Source organism: Equus przewalskii, chromosome 12 (genome assembly GCF_037783145.1).
Source record: "Equus przewalskii isolate Varuska chromosome 12, EquPr2, whole genome shotgun sequence".
Taxonomy (NCBI): Eukaryota; Metazoa; Chordata; class Mammalia; order Perissodactyla; family Equidae; genus Equus; species Equus przewalskii.
The window spans coordinates 19,256,254-19,279,170 of NC_091842.1; the positions used below are offsets into that span (position 1 = coordinate 19,256,254).

The 22,917-nt window shown below is 50.8% G+C and overlaps 1 protein-coding gene across 1 annotated transcript; it reads right to left on the reverse strand.

Moving 5' to 3' along the window:
* Positions 1-8,090: 8,090 nt before the first annotated feature.
* On the reverse strand, positions 8,091-16,819 carry TRIM72 (tripartite motif containing 72). The gene is made up of 7 exons (XM_008514345.2): positions 16,533-16,819; positions 15,720-16,116; positions 12,837-12,932; positions 12,518-12,748; positions 12,042-12,064; positions 11,144-11,262; positions 8,091-10,180 (listed from the first exon to the last, which is right to left on the reverse strand). The coding sequence occupies exons 2-7, from the start codon at positions 16,107-16,109 to the stop codon at positions 9,606-9,608; spliced, it is 1,434 nt and encodes a 477-aa protein (XP_008512567.2). The 5' UTR covers positions 16,110-16,116; positions 16,533-16,819; the 3' UTR covers positions 8,091-9,605.
* Positions 16,820-22,917: the final 6,098 nt, after the last annotated feature.

Genomic DNA, 22,917 nt, shown 5'->3' on the forward strand with positions numbered 1-22,917 from the left:
AGAAAAAGAAATCATAATATATTACATGGCTTGGCCATAAATAGCATTTATATAGTCATAAAAATGTAAAGCCAGAACGTCAATTTAATTAAAAATAAAGATTTAACTATATTAAGAGGATAGAGGAAAGGGAGAGAGAGTGGTAAAACAGTCTCTTGTCCCTGCCTCCCATGTTTACTCCCCACCCAGAAACCCAGACATCCTGGCCCAGCTATCATTCTTGAGAAATCTATTCTGCCTTCAGTACCTGAAGATCCAGTGCAAGGCCTGGTGGTTCATGAAGCCACCTACACACTTGCTTTTCCAGGCCTGGAATGTTGCTCCCAGACTCCCAGGCACAGCCAGGGCCAGAGAGTATAACTCGGTCCTTACAGCAGGGGTGACTCAGCCACAAAAAGGAATACCCAGGGAGCCTGCTTTGCTGTTCCGTCCCTCCCAGGCCAGTTCCACTTGTCCCCTTGCCTCTCCACTTCTGGCTTGCCCACATCCAGGCACCAAGAGTCCTCTGGAAGCCCTCCCTCTGCCTCCATCTTTATCTCAGGAAGCCCTCTGAGGCTAAGAGACCAGTCAGAGTTGGAAGGTGTGACTGACACTGGCTGGTCCCTTGGGACTCACACTCCTGTGTGCTCCGGACTTTCCAGCACCACAGCGACTTCTCCCTGCCTGAGGGCTTTCTCTGAAGTCTCAGAAGGGGATCTTGCCCTTGTGAGGAGCAGGCTAGAAGTTCAGGGGAATTAACCCCCTTGGAGCCGCCACCCTCCACCAGTCACTGTCTAAGCACCCAGATCCATCATCCTCAGGTGAGATGAGGAGAGAGTTTTCTCACCATTTCTCAGGGGGAGAAAGCTCCGCTCTCCACAGTGCTAACCCGCTTCACAATGCACTTTCCCCGGCTCACTTCTCCACGCCCGGTGGGTGTTTCCTGCACCTCACAAATAAGCCTCCTGTCACTAGGATCTTTGTCTTAAGGTCCGTTTCTGGGGGAACCCAAACTAAGACAGTGGGATCTCAGAGAACTCTCTAGGCCAGGCCCTTCGCACTACAACTGAGGAAACTGAGACCCAGAGACAAGAGATGACCTGTCCCCTGACATCTGGTCATCACCACAGACTGCTCCACCCACATGCCTCCTCTACCTAAAAGAGAACTTACCGAAATACCTCAAATCCTTCAAGCAGTGCTTCTCAGACCTCACTCATTCACGTGCCATCTTCACAACTTTTGCCAACAGCCACATGCCCTTTTCTTATTTGTCAACCCACATTACCACCTGTGGTAGTTACCTAATATATTTTAATAGAGTCTCTTTTTCACTAAAAATTTCCCTTTTTCCATGTTAATTTCTGTTTTAAAAATAAAAATTATACTTTTGATAGATAATACATTCATATGGTTCAAAATTCAAAAGGTACAATAATGTCCACAGTGAAGAGGTGCCCTCGCAGTCCTGCCCCAGACTCCCAGAACCACAGCACTAGTTTCTTGTGTATCTTTCCCAAGATAACCTCTGACTATACAAGTGTGCATGGGTGTGCTTTCTCTAATATATGTATTTTTAAAGTTAATGTTATCTCAAAACCATAAATAACTACTATCACTTGCGTATGAATGGAAGGCAATAGTAAAAATAAATATAATGAATACAAAACAAAATTAAATTCCTAGAGGACTTTGCTTGTTAAAAGGGGTGAGACTGAAAGGTGCTCTTTCTCCATTACAAAGAGGAGTAAGTGTCAGAGAGGTGCTAAGGATCTGAGTCCTAAATGGAGACCTTCTCCTGACTGACTCAGCACAATTACGAGACTACCGCAAAGAGAATGACATTCTCATGTGTGAGTCACTGCTGAACGCCAAGCCTGTCCGCAGTAAAACCAGCCTATCATTGGGAGAACACTCCCTCCAGAGATAGAATTTACCTCATGGCCTTGAGCTGTAAACTAGCTCTGAGCTGGACAGAATCAGCTTTGCCACTTCCTACTTGTGTTACCTTCTCTGAGCATCAGTATCCCCACTGGTTTGAAAAAGAACACAGCATGATAGTCCCCACCTGACAGTGCTCTTAGTGCCTGCCGCCCATGAGATGTCTCTCTCTGAGGTCTCATTCTTCTACCTCATGGACATTCAAATGGTACCTGTCACTGCCAAAAAATGAGGAGACTGTAGAGAAATATAAAGAAGAAAAGCGAAATCACCGTGAATCCCATTGGTGACATGTTTTGGCATTTCTTTTGACTTAGTTTTTCAGAGAAATTTTTCCTCGTCATTGTGACCACAGTGGATATATAGTTTGTTATGATGCTTTGTTCGTTGTCTCTCACTTATATCACAAGTATATTCCATTTCATTAAAAACTCTTTGACAGAGGCCAGCCCCGTGGCCGAATGGTTGAGTTTGCGCACTCCACTTCTGCGGCCCCGGGTTCGTGGGTTTGGATCCTGGGTGCAGACCTAGCACCACTCATCAAGGAACTAGAACAACCAACAACTAGGATACACAGCAATGTACTGGGGCTTTGGAGAAGAAAGAAACCGAAATGAAAAGGAAAAAAAATAAAGGGGGGAAGACTAGCAATAGATGTTAGCTCAGGGCTGATCTCCCTCACCAAAGAAACCCCCAAAATCAAAAAACAAAAAGGAACTCTTTGACATTCTATCTCGTACTATTCGGTTAACAGAGTTTCATGATGGTTTACAGAAAAAGAAATATGTTTACACAATGGGAGCTGTTTCTGTCCATTCAGTCAGGCCTTGGGCAACTAAACCAGGGGTATTTCCTGGCTCTCAAGTTCTTTCCTGAAACTCCCCACTGCACTCAGCCTTGCTAATTCTCTAGTTAGCTCAACTGTCAGGCAGAAGCCAGAAAAAAGGAAGGAACAATTTAAATTGTTTATGATCACCTTCAACTTTATTAACACACCATTCCTTCTGAGGATCTCAGAGTACCTGTCACATCTCCCCGGCAAATTCTTCAGAATTCTTTTAAGATAGGGATGATGTCATGACTGTGTGAGAGATCAAGGCAAGAGAGGCCAAGATTTGAAGAGGAACAGACTTGAGCTCCGGGCATGGCACCACCACAGTTGCCATCGGGAACTGCTGAGAGACTCAGTTTTCTCCAATAAAATGGAGACATAATCCTGACCCTCCTCCACTCCTCAAGAGGATCAGAAGAGATTACAGATTTGAAAGCACTCTGTAAAGTCCACTACCCACATGAGATGCGATTGCACTAGAATTGGGATGTTCTGAACAAGTTAGGGCTCAAGTTTTAAACTCCAGTTAGAAATATTTTAGGGACAAGGACTTTTCCTACAAGTAGAGCGATGGTGATTTTGATACAAAGAGCACGTGCTCAGGAGTCAGAAGTCCTGTCCTGCCAGGAGGAGCTCACAGTACAGACAGAAGTGTGCGTCATCATTCAGGCATTTTGAGAGCACAAACAACCCCATGCAGATGACACTTAGGTCAGAGGTTTTCAAACTTTTCCTCTAAAAACCACAAGGAGAAGAACTCCATAAACAAAGTTAAAGGACAAGCTGTCAGATTAGATGAAAATATATGCAACATATATGTACAATAGACAAAGGATAAGTATGCAGCATATATAAAGAACCACTATAACTCATTAAGAAAAATGAGCAAGTGATATGAACAGGCAATTTTTAGAAGAGGAAATATAACTGGTCAATAAATACATGCAATGAGAAATATATAAATTAAAATACAGGAACAATGGGGTGCTGTTTATTTATTTATATTCTCATCGCATTAGCAAAAAAAAAAAGGAATTTGTGTTTGATAATATTGAGTGCTGGAGATGACTTAGGGAGACCATATTCTCATATGGTGCTGTCTGGAGTGTAAATTGATAGAATTTTTGTTTAAAGCCCCAAAGCCAAGGAGAGTACATGATTGATATGTTCTAAAGAGAACTGCAGACACACCCTTCGGGACTTCCTAGTGAGAGAGCAGATCTAGCCCTGCGAATTCCACCCTCATCACCTACCTCAATGGTATTTCCCCTCCTGACCCCAAAAAGGGCTCCCCACACCTAGAAGCAAGTGAGAGTGTTGCTCCAAAAGAACCCCTCACAGAGGTTGGAAGTACTTCTGCCCTGAGCTGCAGGAACTGGAAGGCCCAGATGAAAGCTGGTGAGACCTTCCTAGGAGAACCCAACACATGTTCCCAAGGGTTTGCAGACCTACACGAACATGGAGACTAGTGCTAACTTCCCACCTGGAGGATTCCGGAAGAGGGACAGAGTATATCAGAGCAGCCCAAGATGGCTAGGCAAAGAGAGAGACAGGAGCTCGCCCTTATCTTATATGAGACACCCGAGGCCAAGAGAATGCTGCCAAAAGTAGCTGGGCTCAAGGTGTTGTGACAGGCCACTGCCCAAGGCCACTGCCTGCCTTGGCAAAGGGACCTGGCAGGAGTGTAATTCCTGGGTAGGGGGAGGGTGACCAGAGTAGGAGCTGAGCGTTTGCCACAAGAGGTCAGTCCAAGAGTGTCTCCCTGAAGAAGGACAAATACTGTATGATTTCACTCACATGTCGAAGATAAACAAACAAACACATAGATACAGACAACAGATTGCTGGTTGCCAGAGGGGAAGGGGGATGGAGGGGAGGGAGTAAAAGGGGTAAACGGGCACATGTGTACAGTGACAGATAGCAACTAGACTTTTGGTGGGGAACACGATGTAGTCCAGACAAAAGTTGAAATATAATGATATGCACCTGAAATTTTTATGTTATAAACCAATGCTGCTTCAATTTAAAAAAAAAAAAAAGAGAGAGAATCCGCCTATATCATCTCTGAAGAACCCAACACCATCTCCCATCAAAGCAGCAATATTTGAATGCTGTCGTGACAGGCGTCCCAGAGGATAGCCACACCAGTCACGTGTCACTCTGCCCCTTTTCCTCCAATTAACCCTAACCTTGAAGGAGCCAGCAGAGCCGGGGTGGAGTGTTCTGGGGAAGGAGAAGGACTGAGAGGAGAGCGAAAGACAGGTCCTCCCCCCTTTTCCACTTCAGGGCACTTTATTTTTTTTCCTTTTAAAAGTAAATTCATTTACTAAATCATAAAAAATATATAACCAAATATTAAAAATCATAAGTCATAGGATCATTCAGAGATAAAGATTGATAACATTTTGGTATATCTCCATCCAGAATCATTTTTGTACAAATAATAGGTATTTTATTTTATCTTTTTATTGAGGTGCAATTGATATATAACATTATGTTAGTTTCAGGTGTACAACATAATGATTTGATATTCGTACATATCAGCTCACTTTAAACTGGATCTCGTGTTGAAATTTTGAACTATGCTGAATTGGACTTTTTCATACCTGAAAATGAGACTGTTCTTACAGCTAGAAATGACGAAAAAGCTATGCAATCATCCAGAGCATGGCTGAAACCAATGATAAAAGATATTTGCCTCACGTACTCCTTCAACTCCCATCACTTTGAAGTTTTAACCACTTCATATCCATGTAATCCTTCAAGCCACCACTTTTTCTTCAAGTCCACAATTTAATGGTGACATCATTAAAATTTTAAAGGCACACACACTAGGACACAGAAACTCCACCCTAGAGAAACCCTTGCACATGGGCACACGGAGGCGTGTATAAGGATGTTCATTGCAGCATTGTTTGTGATAACAAAAATTAGAAACAAATACCAATTAACTGGGGAATGAGTAAGCAGCAACAGCACATTCATACAGTGGAATACACACAGCAGCTAAAAGGAGAAGGTACGCTCTGTACAGTAACATGGACAGATCTCCTGACTATACGACTAAATGAAAAAAGCACGTTGCAGAGTATGTAGAATAACATGTCATATGAATGTAAAGTATGACATCACTTACAGCAAAGGAAAAACACATTATATATTTTCTGTGGGACATATATATGTGGAGAAAGTCCTGGAAAACTACTCACACGAAACTGATAACAGGAATTACTTCTGATGAGGGAGGAGGAGAAGAAATCAGGATTGGGGGCATGGTCAAAGAGAACTTTCCCCTTATTTGTAAGATATTATTAAGTATATTCATGCATTATTTATATTTTTAAAAATAATTTTAAGAACTCATATCCCTGAGGGTCTGGAAGTCTAGATCCAAACAGCCAGCACCAATGCAAAACTCCGTAGACATTTCTTGTTTAATATTGAAAATTTATGTTAATTATGTACTCTATGTTTCTTTTCATATGAACATGATGTTTTCAATGTTTGCTTATTAGTTAAATTTCACAACTGTCCCTCCACCACTATCACTACCAAGAAAAAGAAGAATAATCTTGGAGTAAAATTGATACTCCAAGATGCACCAGGCACCTGTGGACTCGGGTCCTTCATGGTGGTACCATGATGTTCCAGGAAGTACTTGAACCCCAGTGGAACAGGCAATGGAGCCTAGGGGGCACTAGTTGCTGTGAGGCCTAGCATTGTGAGGATAAACGAAATGTTGAATATAAAGTCATTGACACATAACAAGCTCTCGAGAAATGTTGGTGGGTTTTTTTGGGGTTTTTTTGGTTTATTTTTTGAGGAAGCTCAGCCCTGAGCTAACGTCTGCCAATCCTCGTCTTTTTACTGAGGAAGACTGGCCCTGAGCTAACATCTGTGCCCATCTTCCTCTACTTTATATGTGGGACGCCTACCACAGCATGGCTTGATGAGCGGTGCCACGTCCACACCCAGGATCCGAACTGGTGGACCCTGGGCCTCCAAAGGAGAACATGCGCACTTAACCACTGCGTCACCGGGCCAGCCCCATGATAAATGTTTTTGCTTGCAGTTTAGCGCGGCTGTGGCAGGTGACAGTTTGTTCTTGTTCACAAGGAAGTCAGGAGGCACAGGAATCACTCAGCAGCCAGTTGCACTGGGTGCCCAGAGCCTCCACAAGGGGAACGCGCTAAAGGAGAGACTCTGGTCCTCTAGGATGCAAGCACCAGAGGGACCCACTTCTCTGTTCACACCGCACCTTCCTTTGTCCCTAGGGAGATTCTGACTGGGCCAGGCAGCCACCAACCAACAAGAAACACCCTGATTAGGCAGAGTTTCCCACAAACTCGCCCCATCATGACAGCCTTTGGCTTGGGACCTCATCTCTCACCCAGTCAGCCATGGGGAAGGTTGCAGGGTCATTTTCGTCAATGCACACAGCTCTAGCCAGGGTAACTTCATACAGAAAGAACTTGTGGTGGCTATGAAAAGAAAGTTTCCTGATATAACTCCAACAATGGGGAGTAAATGACTGAAAGCTGCAGGTGAAGAGCTGTGAAAGCCATCCCTTGGCAGCTGTGCGCTACGTCAAAGCCCAGCTCTCAGAGGCTGCTCCGAGCCGGCAATGTGCATGCAGGGACACACAGGGCTCCTCTCCGGGGCAGCTCTGTGGAAGAGTCCTCACAACAGGAGAGGACTTCCACCCCACCTCCCTCCCTCTCTCACTCACTCAGGGTCAGACTGCCATCACAATCCGCCAGCCCTATTTTCTCTCACGAGGGCATCTTCCCTCATAAAGTCCTTGTACATTTACTCCTGTCTTGACATCTGCTTCTCACAATACCCATTTCCTCAGAAATAAGCTTTGGGCCCTTGGACACCATAAGTCCTCCCCAGACACACATGACAAGGCTTCAGTGCAGTGGGTGCACATAGTAAGGAGGTGCTGGGGTCAAGATTGGATAGGAAATGGCACTGCTTCAGGAGAGTCCTATAGGACAAGAGGAGGGACAAGGCATTCCTAGCCGAGAGTTGTGTGTGTGATGTGGGCGGGTGCAAGGACCCCACAAGCTCAGTCAGGCCAGAGTGGAGATGTATGTGGGGGTGTGGCACGAGATGAGGGTGGAGACTCGCATGGAGCTTTGAAGCCAAGTCCAAGACCTGGGGCTGCCTCCTGTAGGCAACAAGGAGTTGTGGAAAGTTTTGACCGAGTGAATCATGTGACCACATCTGCATGTTTAGAAAGATGCATCAAGACTGAAGGCTGGGAGGGCCATAAGGAGGTTACTGCCTAGCCACAGGTCATTTGCCTCTTTATACAGATTTAATGAGGAAGGAGTCAGAATACAATTGTTTTTATTATTGGTGCTGGATTTTACAACCAAAAAATCCTTTTAGTTTACTGTTTTATTTTCTAGCATGAAAGAGCTTCTCAAATTAATCCTCTCTTCTGTCTCCCAGAGCCAGGGCCCTACAGACCTTCCTCTGGGAGACACAGTCAGGAGTGCCCCTGAGCCACATCTTGAGGCCTTTCTTACCCCACCCACAACCCTCCTTTCCCCCTTATCTCTTAGTCCCACCCCCAAGAAAATCCCCAAGTTGGCACTAGTTGCCAGGGGTCCCGATGCCCTTTCACACAGCAGTAGCAGCATCCCAGCAACATCATGTGAGATGGAACGGCCCCAGGCCATCATCCTCCCTTAGGATAGGAGGGGCAGCAGGCTCAGTCCCACCTGCCCGAATGCCCAAAGTCCTCTCCCTCCAGGGAAAGGGCACTCTCACTCTCAGCTCAACAGTTACTCCAGAGCCCAAGAAATAGACCTTTGAGCCAAAAGCAAAGAAGGTGTGAACCAGCAAGTTAGTGGTGAGGGGCCAACTTGTAGGGCTGGGTGGGGAGCTCTCTATTTTCCACAAGCAGCAGGGCCCGGCATGGGGTTAGCATCAGGCTCTTTCTCTTGGTCGGCAATTTGGGAGATTTCCTCAACACCCAAAACACTCAGCAAATATATTCTAGAAGCAAAGGGAAACAAGTTGGAGATCGGTTTATTCACCCAACATAGGCTCTGGCAGTTTTTAAATGGCCGTTGAATTGAGGACTGTATTTTGGGTTTTCTATGCCTGGTAGCTGACAGCTATCTGATAACCGCCTCTACAAGACAAGTAGCTGACTGAACAGGTGGGTGCCTGAGTCAGCTGTCCTTCAGGTGGGACCCCACTTGTGACCTGCAGCATCTGCATCAGGTGGGAACTTGATAGAAAGGCACATTTTTTGCCAGCCCACCAGCCCCAGACCTACGGCATCAGAAACTCAGCAATCTGGGCTTAACAAGTCCCTGTTATGCACTTTGCCAAGGTGATGTGGATGCAGGCCCAAGCTGAAGAACCACTAAGTGGAAGGCCTTTTGGTACGGTGAGTCTGGACCCCTGCGGAGGCCCCAAGGAGGAGGGGAGAATGAGGCTACAGGGGCTCCTTCTCGCAGAGTTCTCCAGCTCCTCCTCTCAATCAGCCCCCCTCCCACCCCCGCTCCCAGACCAATGACCCTTTTCCCTCCTTCTCTCAGCCTCAGTTTCTTCCTGGAACCCCTGGGCCTTTCTTTCCCAAACTGGGATTTCCTCACTGACCCGACTTTAGATCTCCCCTCCCCACTGCCACCCTAACCCTCACTGCAGTCCCCTGTTCGTGCCAACCCCCAACTTCTCACGAATCTTTGAGGCCCCAGTCCCCACTCGCCTTGGCCCTGCCTTCGGGCCTGGCAACCCATCGCCCCCTCCCCCATCCCCTCCTCCCACCCGTCTCCCTCCGGGCCCCAGGCCAGCCGCCAGGACCCCGAACCCCTCCCCAACCCGGCGGGCCTCAGGCCTCCTCGCCATCAGGCCCCACGAGCAGCAGCGGCTGAGTATTCTTGCCCTTGTCGTGCCAGCACACGTCGAAGAAGGGATACACGGGCCCGGGCAGGCGTTCGTGGAAGGCAAAGAGCAGCTCCAGCGCGTCGGCGTCGCTGGCGTCGTAGAAGGAGAGGACGCCGTCGCCGAAGCTTAGGTAGATGCCGATGCGCGACGGCCGCCTCTCCGGGGTGCGCAGCGGACGCGGCTCCTTGGCTTCCACGTGCGCCTCCAGGATCTTGCCGTCGCGCAGCCCAAGCAGCCAGAGGCCCTGCGAGGGCACCGCGTGCAGCCGGCCGCGGCGGTTGGCCTGGGCCGCGATCACGCCGAGCGCCCAGCGCGGCTTGTCGCCCACCTCGACCTCCCAGTAGTGCTCCCCGTCCGAGAGCAGCTGGTGCGCCACCACCGCCACGGCCTTGTCGAACTGGCACGGGTCCTCCCCGGCCGGCGGCGCCTTCTGCTCGGAGCACTCCACGCGGCGGCCCGAGGGAGACAGCACCAGGCTCGGGTGGGCGGAGCACGGGTCAAAGGTCAGCTCCTTCAGGGCTACCAGAGGGAGACCAGTCAGGCCCCTGCGTGTTTGCCTTCCGCAAGCCTGCTCCCAACCAATTTGTGGGCCAACCTTGTCTCTTCTAAACCTCCCAACATCTCTGAGGAGTGAGCCCCTCTCTGCTTACTGGCTTGGGCCAAAGACTAGCTCTCTCGGCTTCATTCTGCCCAGCTGTAAAATGAGGACATACCTGCCTCTTTCCAGGGTCGTGGAAAGGATTAAGTTGATACAAGTCATGTAATTCACCATCCCAGGCCCAGAAAAGGCCCCAGGTCACAGAGAAGGAGAGAGTCAGGAAGCCTGGTTCTAGGCCAGCCCCCACCTCACCTGGCTGTGTGACCTCTGTCAGTCTTGACCCAGTCTCTGGGCCTTAGTCTTCTCTTGACTAAAACAGAGGTCCCTCCATTCCCACCTTCCCATGGCAGTGAGGGCTACACCAGCCATGTGTACACATCCTAGAGTTCTGTAAACCTGTAGCACCCAATGCACTCTATCTTTGAAGAAGGGAGACTGAGCCCTTGGGCCTCCCCAGCCACAGGCCACCAGAGTCAGTGTCTGACCCAGGCCAGTCCCCAGGGTTCCAGCTCTGCAGATCCTCAGCCCCCACTGAGCCGGGTTTATCATCTCCACTGCCTGAAGGGGCAGGGACTGGCCAGGGATCACACAGGGAGTCAGGGGCTGAAACCCAGGTCTCAGCCTCCCCTGCCAGCAGCAGCAGCACCCTGTCAGTAAGCAGCATCCTCTCTGTGTCAGTCACCCACCTGTAAACCCCCTGCCCTCAAAGGTCCTTCTCCTCTGAGTGCAGGCTACGAGGGCACAGGGGGAACCCCAGAGGTAAAGGGGCAATGGGCACCTTCTCCAATAACCTCCCCAGTTGGGAGGCCTCTCTGTATGTGACTGGGGCCTGCCATCAACCACACAGTTCCAAACACAAACCTGGAGTTGGCCCTTCCCAGTACCTGGCATTAGAGCCCGGAACATCTTCCTCCACACCTGGAATTTGAAGTCATCTGAGATGACAGGAAGCTGGATGTCCAGACGGGCGGGTGGTGGTGACTCTCCCAGGATCTTCTGCAGCCTGGGAGTAGGGAGGTGGGGAAGATGTCTGTGAAGGGACTTCTTGGAGGAGGTGCGGGGTTGGGGGAGGGCAAGAGGAAGTACCCGGAGGAGAGGAGGACAGTTCCAGGATCTCCCCCACATCACAGCCTAACTAACACTCCTCCACTTGAATTTCAGTTTGGAAAGATGAAAAAGTTCTGGCGAGGGATGGTGATGATGGTTGCACAACAACGTGATGTACTTAATGCCACTGAACTTAAAATGTACACTAAAAAATGGTTCAAATGGTAAACTTTGTTATGTATATTTTTCCACAATTTAAAAAAAAAAACAGAAAACCTTCTTTGGGATAAGGTCCAAGTCCTCAGCCCTTCACAATTTGCCACCCTAGTTTCATCTTCTCTCCCCTTACCAGTCTTTGCACTTGCTGTTCCCTCTACCTACAATGCTCTTCCCCCAACTCTTTATCTAGCCAACTCCTGTTCATTCTTCCAGCATCCAATTCAAATGTGCACTCCTCTGGGAAGCCTGCCCTGGCCACTCCCTTTCCTCCACAGCAGCACTAAGCACACAGTGATGACATCGTGTCCCTGCCCACGTCTGTCCCCAGTGCCAGTTTGGGAGGTCCCTGAGGAGAAAGACCAGGTCAGGTTCATTTCTGTTTAACACCAAGTGCAGGGAAATCGAAGTGGACTGAACAGGAGTAGACAGACATATCACGAGTAGAGGGCGAGCCAGCCAGTGTCCCTGGAAGACTAGGGCAAGTTGGGGAAAGGGGCAGGGCCAAGTTGATCTCACCTGCTGGTCACCAGGCAGTATTTCTAGAGAGAGAGACAGAAAGATAATGGAGGTGAGGCGGGCAGGAGAGGCACTCAGGAAAGTTGAGTGTGGGGTCAGGAAGAATTGGAAAAGCCGAAGGAAATCTGGAACTCAAGGCCACCCATAGCCCTTTACCTCTGTGTGAGTTAGAAAAAGCTAACCCCTTCCCCAAGAAACGAATTCTGTCTGTTAGAAGATTGACCTAATAAATATACAAACCTACAACGTCTATGATATGAGCGGTGCCCACTCAGCTATGGTGTCTGTGTGCAGTGTGCAGTGCCTGACCTAAACAAGCATAACAGTAGTCCCAGGGCCCACCCCTCCTTGATGTGTGACCCTGGCTTGTCCTCGCCCCTCTCTAGACCTCAGGGTCCCTGTCTGACAATGAGAGGAGATCTCTGGGGCTTCAACCCTGGCTGAGGGGCAGAAAGGAAAGGTCACCCAGTGCTCACCATGAGGAACTCAGTCTGCGGCTTGTCTGCCACCTCCTCCAGCACCTTCTCCATCTGCCTCAGCTGCTCCAGATAAGAATTCAGACTCCCCAGCTCCCGCCGCAAGGCGACCCCTGCCTCACCCCGCACACGCTCTGCCTCACGGTCCAAGGAGCCCTCCAGGGCAGCCAGGAACACCCGCATCTTGCCCAGCTGCTCCCCCACAGCTCCTCGGAACTGACGCACCGTCTCCTGCGGGGGCAGACAGGCAAAACCACTTGGCTGGGGAACCCCAGCCTGGACACCCAGTCCCCAGGCTCTGCCATGCTGAGTCCTTCACCTCCATCTCCACCAGCTGATGCTCCAGCACAGCCACACTCTTCTCCTTGCGCATACACGCCTCCTGCAGCTGCATCTTCTGCTGTGGAAGCTGCGTCTGGGAGTGGAGCATAAAGAAGTGATGATGCTGCACCCCCAACCCACCCCTCCCACCCCTAAACCTACCCTTTCTGGCTCAGCCTCAATGCCAGCTCCTCCTCCAGCTAGCTAGCATCTCATCATTCCTCAAACCCACTCACAGGTCTCCAGACCCTTGCCAGTACTGGGCCTGCTGTCCTCAGTGGCTTGCCCTCCCATCGCCTATTTTGGTAACTCCTCCCTAGCCTTGCCTTCCCTAACGCCATCCCCTCAGCAGTCAGCCCCCAGCACAGGTCTTTGTGAGGATGACAAACACAAATGTAGTTTGGTCTCCACCAGAAAGGTACAGGGCTTGGGACATAGCAGCCTTCAGGGGGTAGTTGTAGGATACGTGAAGAAATGCAAACTCCTCCTATTCCTGGGCTTCACCCTATACTTAAAAGCAGAACACTAGCAAAACACCCCAATCAGCCTCCCTGCACACCCATGGGCTCTAGGGGCAGGCAATTTAATAAAAGTGTCCAGTGCATTGACCAACCAAACACATCTGTGGGCAGGATCCTACCCTAGGTCTGTCAGTTTGTGACTCCTGAAATGCAGGTATGGGCGAGCTACTAACACCTCCTGCCAAGCCACTCTTGGCTGGGAGGTGCATGGCCCTGCAATCAGATGGTTCCAGTCCTGCCTCCTTCCAACCTCAGTTTTCTCTCCTGAGGAATGGGAACATTCATCCCCACCTCACCTGTGGTTGTGACAAATTGGCGCCCGCCCATCCCACTCCTCCTTCGGAAAACTCAGAGACCCTCTAGGCACAGTTTGCTAGAGAATCCCTGCCCGGTAGGAGCCGCAGGATTGGACCTCGGGCTCCCCTGGCCAGTCGCCAGGTCAGTCTCCTCCCCGGGACTTCCTCCGGGGCAACCGCCCTGCCTGCTGCAAACCGACGGGACCATCCAAGATTCAGAGGCAGCAGGGCTGAGCCACGGGGAAGATTCGAGATGCCCTCCTGGAGGCACTGTAGAACCTGACAGTGGATGAGCTCAAGAAGTTCAAGCTGAAGCTGGGGCAGCACAGCTGCGCGAAGGCTTCCGCAACATCCCGCAGGGGGCCGCTCGGCACAGTGGACCTCACTGGCAAGCTGGTCTCCTTCTACCGGGAGGAGTATGGCGCTGAGCTCACAGCAGTGATGCTTGACATGGGCATGCAGGAAGAGGCAATACAACTTCAGGGGGTCCACAGTGAGTCCCTAGAGCCGGGGCATCCCATTCGTCTACCCTTGAGTCTGGCGCATGGTCTCTGGACTCAGCCCCTCTACCTTGCCAAGGACCCAGTCTCTCCCCAACCTTCCTGTCCCCTCCTCCTTCAGGCTCCTCCTGGAGATCCCCCTTCAGACCTCTGGCCAGTCCCTCCCTGCAGCTTAGGGCTGGGCTGATGAGGACCCTGGCAGACTGTATCCCACCCCACCTGCCCCCTCGAGGCTCCTGGGCCACTGAGGTCCTGTCCCATTTCACAGACTCTGTTCTCCCTTTGCAGATGCCGTCGGGCGAGGTTAGGAGTTCTGGGTTAGCAGCAGAGGTGAGCCTGGGTTGGGAGGGCTCCTGGGAGGAGGAAGCTCCTGCACTGGGCTAGGAGACCACCAGCCAGCACTGGGCTGGACTGGGCAAGACAGGGGTGGGAGGGACAGTGAGGCTGGGCCCCTGGGGGAGCCTGGGGGCCTCGAATACCAGCCTGAGAACCAGGGTCTACCCCGCCTAGGAGTCCGGGGGCCAAGGAGGAGGCAGTGCAACAATGATGTTTGCGGGCAAAGATAATCCGCAGAAGCTCACCCCAAGAACTAGTCGCGAGAAGACGATGGCAGCTTTTCCACCTCGAGAACCAATGACCTCTCCATGCCTCCAGACCCCACCTCCCCCACTTCCTGCGCACCTGTCGTTTATTCTTCCACAGCCCACTAAATGCTTCATGACAGACTTTCCTGGGCCTGTGTGGACATATACCCTCCCGTAGCTACATGCATGTGATTTGCCACACCTATGATATGTACGAGCCAGTGTGTGCCTACATTTCCATTTACCAATGTCTGGGCGCCTTTGCTGGGCACCTGTGAGATCGCCAACCTTGGGGCGCTCACAGCTGGTGTGTGGGCTCTGGAAGTGCTCAGGACGTCCAGCTCCAGCCAGAAAAACAGCCTGGACTTGGGTCTTGGCGCCAACATGGGCCTGCGTACGAGGTGCGTGCCCAGGCGTGCCTTGTCCTCCCCGCCTCCCCTTCGGTTAGGCTCCATCTCATGACTGACAGGTCCGCACAAGTTCTACAGCTCCGGGGGCGCCTGGGCCACCGCTCAGCAGCTGTGTGGCCGGCCAGCCACGCCCCAAGCCCGGCGCCTCTACTCTTCCGGGAACCCTCGCCCATCAGCCGTGCCGGCACGCTGGGGCCGCAGGCACCGCCTCGGCCCTCCACTCCGCCCCTAGCTTATCAGACTCCGCTCTGTGGCCGCGCCCCTCGCCGCATCTCCGGGCGCGCTCCAGCGGCTGACACTGGGAAATCTAGCTTTCCGCCGCGTCCGTCCCGCCAGAACCTCTCCTTGGCGCACCCTTTCAAGGGTTCCATCTCTGCCCGGCTGGCCCTTCAGCTCGTCAGCCCCACATTCCCTAGCCGCCTCTCTCCACCCACGTCCCCCTAAAACTCCAAGCGCCTTGGCCTGAAGCTCGGAGTCCCAGTTAACGCGGCGAAGGGATCGGCCAGGCCCCGCCCCTTCCAACAGTCCCATCCTTCTCCGCCCCTGGCCAGTGCCGCCGGGGTCCCGCACCTTGAGGCGCGCATGGGCTTCGGCGGCTGGCAGCAGGCGGTGGCCGCGGTGCGAACCGAGCGAGGCGCACACGCCGCACACGAGCGCGCGGTCCTGCTCGCAGTAGATGCTGAGTGGGTCTAGGTGCTCCTCGCAGTGGCCCTGCGGCACCTGAGCCAGCCCCTCCACCAGGCGCGCCAGCTGCTGGTTGGTGCTGAGCGCCTGCGGCCGCGTGGGTGCCTGGCAGCACGGGCAAAGCACCGTACCGTCCGCCGCTGGCTCCCCTGCCACGCGGCTCAGGCAGGCGCGGCAGAAGCTGTGGCCGCACTCGGCGGTCACGGGCGCGTCGAACAGCTGCAGGCACAACGGGCAGGACAGCTCCTGGTGCAAGAGTCCGGGCGCAGCAGACATGGCGGGCCTGGGTAGAAGAGGGGTCAGTCAGGGAGGCTCTGGCGGCCCCAAGCCCGGCCTACCTCAGCCCCCAATGGGGTCTGCGGCCATGGAGGGGGAGCCTCAGCCTATAAAGATCTCACATGCTGTACAGGAAAGGACTCTTGTTCTGGCCAAGAGGGAAAGGGGACTCAGTCTCAGTCCCAAAGGCAGCGTCAGCTGCAGTTCTCAGCCCCAGCCCCGAAAATAGCCCCTGTCAGGGACCTGGTCTCAATCCCGGTTCCTAAACACCACCCCGGGTTGCAAACACAGTCTTACCTACTGTCCTTCCCCAGGTCTCAGCCCCATCCCCGAATTCTCCTACCCTCTTCTCACTCACCTCTCCAGGATCCCCAGCCCTCGCCTCCCACATATCTCCAGGCCCACAGGACCCACAGGACTCACAGGTTTTGTTGGAGATCTTGAGCAAAAAGAAACTCCCAGGAGGCCCAGTCAAGGTCAGGCCTAACCGTAGAGGGGTCGGAGCTCTCTCAGAAGATGGGTAAGGAGCCAGCAGCAAGCACAGAGCAAAGACAGTGGACTCACAGGGGCAGCTAGCAGTGGACCCCACGGGTGATGGGCATGCAGTAAAAAGCAGACAGACCCTCCCAGACTGACCACTGGCCCCAGGACTATATTTAGTTGCCCTGCTCACCTCCTCCCATCACTTCTGGAAACCGTTCTAAAAGTAAGGACTAAGTGGTCAGCAGACAAGCATCACATGTCAAGGCCACCTGTCCTGGCACATCCCACTGTCCCCTCCCCTGCCCAGCCTGGAGTCAGAGCTCAGCACCAACAGGGAGACAGGGCTCGTCATACCACAGAAAAGACAGAAACATGGTTGGGGGGAGGCTCCCCTTTCTCCTTGACCTCCACCTCCACACTCTCCAGCCTCCCTCTTCCCCGCCTGTGGCCCCTCCCCAGCTTGTCACCCACGCAGTCCCCAAGCTTACGGCTCTCCAAGTTCACACTGACAGTATCATCTCCACCTCCGCCAAAGGACAGGACCTCACCCCACCCTGAAAAGCTTTCTTCCTCCAGATCTGAGGGCAGAGTCTTTTCCCTGTGCCCAGCACAACCCCCGGGGCAAAATGGGCCCCCCTAAATGCTTGGAAAGTGAAGGATACAGGGACAGCTGAACAAATGAATCAACTGAATCCAGAGCGTGCAGCCCAGAAGTGGATTCTGCCCTGGGAGCCTCAGGCCTTCCTGTAAGCTTACCCTTCAAGTCTCAGTTTAAATTTCATTCAGAATAAAAGCCCATGTCCTGGCTGTTGGTCTACAAGGCCCCACCAATCTGACCCAATTCATCTCCCACCCCTCTCCCTCTGCTCCCTCCAGCCTCAGCCTTTGCGCTTGCCGCCCCCTCTGCCTAGAAGACTCATACCCAGGAGGGCATGGCTTCCTCCCTCTTCTCCCTCAGGCCTTCCCCAGTGTCCCCTTTTCTGTGAGGCTCTTCCTAATGTCCTGATTCTAAATCTCATATCTCCCTTCCCTGCTTTATTTTTCTCCGTAACATTTATCACCATCCGATTTGCAATATATTTTTCTCGTTGGTTTTTGGTATGTCTCCTCCTACCAGAGTACAGATTTTGTTCACTGCTTGTCTCCAACTTAGAATAAAATATGTGGCACACAGCAGGTGCTCAATAAATACTCCACGAATGAATAAACACTCAAACTCAATCCTTCTCTTTCGGCCTCTCAGTCAGACTTTCTCTCATCTTTACCTGGATTTACTCATTTTTCCCTCTCTGTCTTTCTTAGTCTGAGCTTCTGTATTTCAGTCTCTTAATCTCCCCCTTTGGACTCCCTCTTTGTCTCTCTCTTGGGTTTTTAATGTTCATTTTTATTAATTTTATCCCAGATGTGCCCATGAGGTGTTCCGGATCAAAGACAGACTTCACTTTTTTTTTTTTTAAAGATTGGTACCTGAGCTAAGAACTGTTGCCAATCTTCTGCTTTTGTTTTTGTTTTGTTTTCTTCTCCCCAAAGCCCCCCAGTACATAGTTGTATATTCTAGTTATAAGTCCCTCGGGTTGTGCTATGTGGGACACTGCCTCAGCGTGGCCTGACGAGCAGTGCCATGTCTGAGCCCAGGATGCAAACTGTCAAAACCCCGGGCCGCCAAAGCAGAGTGTGCAAACCCAACTACTCGGCCACGGGGCCAGCCCAAAAGAGAGATTTCTTAGTAAATATCTCACAGTAAATGTTTTGGCCCCTTTGTGCCCCGCGATGATGCCATGAGAGCCAGGTCAATTGTCCTGAGAGTAGCCAGACACCCCATAGGTGAGCAACAGGGAAGAATTATTATTTTTCCTGCCTATAAGGGGGAAGGAGGCAGCTGTCCCCCTCCCCTCCTTAAGTCTTCTTACTCCAACTCTTTGGCAGGTAAACAAATCTCCCCAGGAGCCAGATAGCTCTTTGCACATCTTGGCTTTTATGACAAGTCTTTGGACTTGTCTGCAAGTTCTTGGGCTCGTTCCTTCCTGAATGCCTGAAGCGCCTGTATGTTGCATGCTGGCCTCTAGGAAGCCACTCCAGGCTCCTGGCACCTTGTGGGTTTAACCTAGGAACCTTGTTCAGGCTATAATCATTTGGGTCTCTCAGGAAGAGATAAGAGAAATTTTATTATTCTTTTGGATCAGAGCAATTAATTATACAAAAGACTACAGATTTAATTCTCATGGTGTGTGAGGAGTCTCAGGGAGCTCAAACTTTTTACTGACCCTGAAAAATCCAGGGAAGTTTCATTTCCCCACTCTCTTTATCTCTAAGTCTCTGATTTCCTCTCTGCCATTTGATGGCTCAGATTTGGCCTTCGGTTATCAAACAGGAAGGGTGTGGGGATGAGAGCATATCTGGAGCTGGTCTCTGAAACCGCAAGCCACTTCACTCAGCTCAGAAAGTCAGTATCCTGAATGTAGCTCTCACCTGGAGTTTCCATCACTGCCAGGCTGGGGCTGAAGGTGTTGGTCACTAGGAATGGGTGCCCAGGACAGGGAGGTGACAATCAACTAAATCCATCTCAGTAAATGGGTCAGGTCTGACCTCTGACCCATGGAAGGGACACTGATTATCTACAGCAGGTTGAAGGACAAGAACGGGCTATGTCCAAGGGAGGAGGAGATAAAGACTAGTGTTGCTGACCCTAAGATGGAATTCTGTGAGGTCCCTAGGACCCACAGAGCTCATAAGGGACAAATTCAGCTTCTCCTAAGGGAGAGCTTCCTAACAGCTGGAGTGATAAGTGCTATGGGAGATGAGAGCTCCTTGTATTGGATAAATGTAGAAAGAAGCAGTTCCTGAAGGCTGACATCACAAGCTCATGCTGGGTGTCCCCAGTAAGCTCACCTACCTCTCTGGGCTCCAGCATCTTTAGCTAGGCTATAAGGAAAACTAGTATAGTAATACCATCCCTGTAGGGTTGTTATGAGGATTAAACAAGATAATATACTAAATGAACACAGGGATGGTGTGCTGGCACCCAAGGGCTTAGGACCTCCCAGGTTCAAATCTTGACTCACTCTTTCCTCACTGTTTGGGCAAGTCACTTAACCTGATTTTCTCATCTGTAAAATGAGATCATTTAAGGATTATCATCAAGACTATTGGATTTGTTATGAAGATTCAACGAGCTAATTCAGGTAAAGCTCTTAGAACAATGCCAGGCCCATAGAAAATTTTCAATAAATGCTGGCTATCGGGGCTGGCCGGCTGGCGCAGCGGTTAACTTCTCACGTTCCACTCCAGCGGCCTGGGGTTGGCCGGTTCAGATCCCAGTGTGGACCTATGCACTACTTGTCAAGCCATGCTGTGGTAGGCATCCCACATATAAAGCAGAGGAAGATAGGCACAGATGTTAGCTCAGGGCCAGTCTTCCTGAGCAAAAAGAGGAGGATTGGCGGTGGATGTTAGCTCAGGGCTAATCTTCCTCAAAAAAAAAAAGTGGGGGTAGGGTCCCAGCCCCATGGCCTAGTGGTTAGATTTGACGTGCTCCACATCGGTGACCTGGGTTCGGTTCCCTGGGCATGGACCTATGCCACTTGTAGGCAGCCATGTTGTGGCAGCAATCCCCATACAAAATAGAGGAAGATTGGCACAGATGTTAGCTCAGGATGAATCTTCCTAAGCAAAGAAAAAAAAAAAAAAGAAATTAAAAAAATGTTGACTATTGATATTATTACAATTATTATTACTAATTGTTCTAATGCATCTTCCCCACAACCCTGTAAGGTTAATAACATCATCCCCTCTTCACAGATTGGGAAAGCGAGGCTCAGAGACTTTAACAATGACAAAAGCATCTACTATGTGCCAGGCCTGTTCCAAGCACTTCACAATTCTTAATCCATTTACAGCCTCATAACCTCATTTATAACCTCACAACAACCCCATCATTGTTCCTATCTTACAGGGAGGCCATGAGGCACAAAGACATTAAGTGACTTGACCCATGTCCCAGGAGTCTATGGTCCTTTTGGCCCCAGGTGGAGCAATCTGGGTCCAGCAATCAAAGGGTTAATTGTGTTGGGTGGGAGGGGGTCACATCCAGGACGCATCTTACCACCACCAACTGCTCTGGCTCTAGTCCAGGGGGCAAGGGTAGGCCTGAGGGGACACCTGGAGGTTCTTTCCTGCCAGGGGTCAAAGCTCAGATCTCTGAGCACTTCTCCCAGAAAAGGGGGGTGAAGGGAGAAGGGATTACCAGGGCTCCCCAGAAAGCTGCCCAAGGCTCCCATTCCCCACCTCCCCAGGTGGAAAGCACCCTGGCAGCCTCCAGGAATGAGGAGGCTCTGCCTCTACCTCCCTGGGAAACCCTGGGCAAGTCACTGCCCTTGTCATAGCACTGCTTCCCTATGGGTTGGTGAGGTGAGCACGTTAATGAGAGAGGATACAGACCCCAGAGGGAAGGTGTGACCTCCCTACGTCACATGGCTAAGAGGTAGAGGGTCTGGGAATCAAATCTGAGTGGGTCTGACACCCCTCATCTCCTGCTTTTCCCACTATTCCAAAATCTTCTGAATGTGCTTTGTAAGTTCTAGAGCATTCTGCAAAGAGGAAGGAGTTAATATTATCATTACTATTATTTCAACATCTTCCTTCCCACGGGTGTTTGCAAACAGTCTAGAGGAGGCGTAAGTTTCCATATACATAGTCTCTCTGAGCAATGTGTCAATTTTTGAGGACAGAGTGGGACTTTTAGGATGCTGTTTGGAATTTGGGCCTAGGAGTCAGACGGACATGGGTTCCATCTGTATCTCCTCATTTACTACCAGTGTAGGCTTCCAGCGTAACTTCTGAGAGCCTCGGTTTTCTCTTCTGTAAAGTGGGATAAATACACATACCTCATGGGGTTGTTGGGAGAATTGAATGAGAAGGTGCCTGTTACATATTCAGCACATGCCTGGAACACGGTAAATTCAAAAACCAGAAGCTGTTGTTGCTATTATGACTGTCTTGCACCAGCATTTATCATGGGGTTGGGCATCTAGTAGATACTTACTACACCTTTTTAGAATAAAATAGATTCTCCAAAAACTTTGTTCCCTTCTGAATTCAGAATCTACGATTTGCCACAAGGTGTCACTTGTTCTCACTGAGCACCAGCCTAAAACCACTGCAGGAGTGAGGCTTCCAGTTCGATGGGAGATGGCTGTGTTTCCCCAGCCCCTTGTCCCTTGCCTCCCTATGATATCACACCACAGGCATGATCTCAGGTGATGTCAGGTGAAAATCACAGCCAGGATCTTCCGTGCCTCAGTCTGAACGTGTGTGAGCAGGAATGTGACTGGGGTTGGATACCAGCAGCAAGCTGGGCCCAAAAGGAAGCGTCCTGGGTGGTGATATGCAGGAACAAGGGAAGGAGAACCATGTCACACACCATGACACATGTCCTCAGCTCCCTCATTCCAGGAAGCTGGTTTTGAGGAGAAGCCCACTTTCTCCTCCTGGTCATGACACACACTCCCCAGGTGCAATTTCCTGCAGCCCAGAAGCTTCAGTTGAAATGCCTTACATTGGTTTTACTTAAAGCCAATGCCACCCAATCCAAACAAGAGTTCAAGAGATGCACTCAAATGACCATGTGGCCGAGGGGACCTCTGCTCTGCGTGGGGGTTAAATCAGGCAATTTTTTTTAAATTCCATGGCTTAAACACCCAAAGCTTCTAAGATTCTACCAATTGTGAAAAGTGCAGGTTTCTATGATTCTAGATTCTAGGATACTTTTGTTATTCCATAAAGGCTTATCAAGGCTGGATCTGCACCAAGCCCTGTGCTGGGCACAGTGGAGCAGAGAGGGTCCTCAAGGAGCTCTCAGTCTGGTGGGGATAGTAGAGTGAACAGACACACTGTATGACAAACATGTGATAGAGGCACCTTAGGGGCAGCCTGTCATTTTGCACAGAGAGGAGAGAAAAGTCTACAGGGAAGAGTAGACAGGGGATATACTCAGAGGCTAGATAGACAAGTTATATGATCTCCTCAGCTATCTTTTTTTTTTTTGAGGAAGATTAGCCCTGAGTTAACATCCACCACCAAACCTCCTCTTTTGTTGCTGAGGAACATTAGCCCTGAGCTAACATCCGTGCCCATCTTCCTCTACTTTATATGTGGGACGCCTGACAAAGCATGGCTTGACAAGCGGTACATAGGTCCACACCCTGGATCCAAACCGCTGGAGCAGAACATGCAAACTTAACCACTGAACCACCAGGACGGCCCCTCCTCAGCTATCTGACCTTGGGCAAGCCTTCAACCTCTCTGAGGCTCAGTCTTCTCATTTGTA

Coding starts and splice junctions, on each gene's coding strand:
- TRIM72 (XM_008514345.2), bottom strand. CDS start 16,109: ATGTCTGCTGCGCCCGGACTCTTGCACCAGGAGCTGTCCTGCCCGTTG. Junction 12,065..12,517: donor CGCAGACTGAGTTCCTCATG/GTGAGCACTGGG, acceptor CTCTCTCTCTAG/AAATACTGCCTGGTGACCAG. Junction 11,263..12,041: donor TACTGCCTGGTGACCAGCAG/GTGAGATCAACT, acceptor CCCTACTCCCAG/GCTGCAGAAGATCCTGGGAG.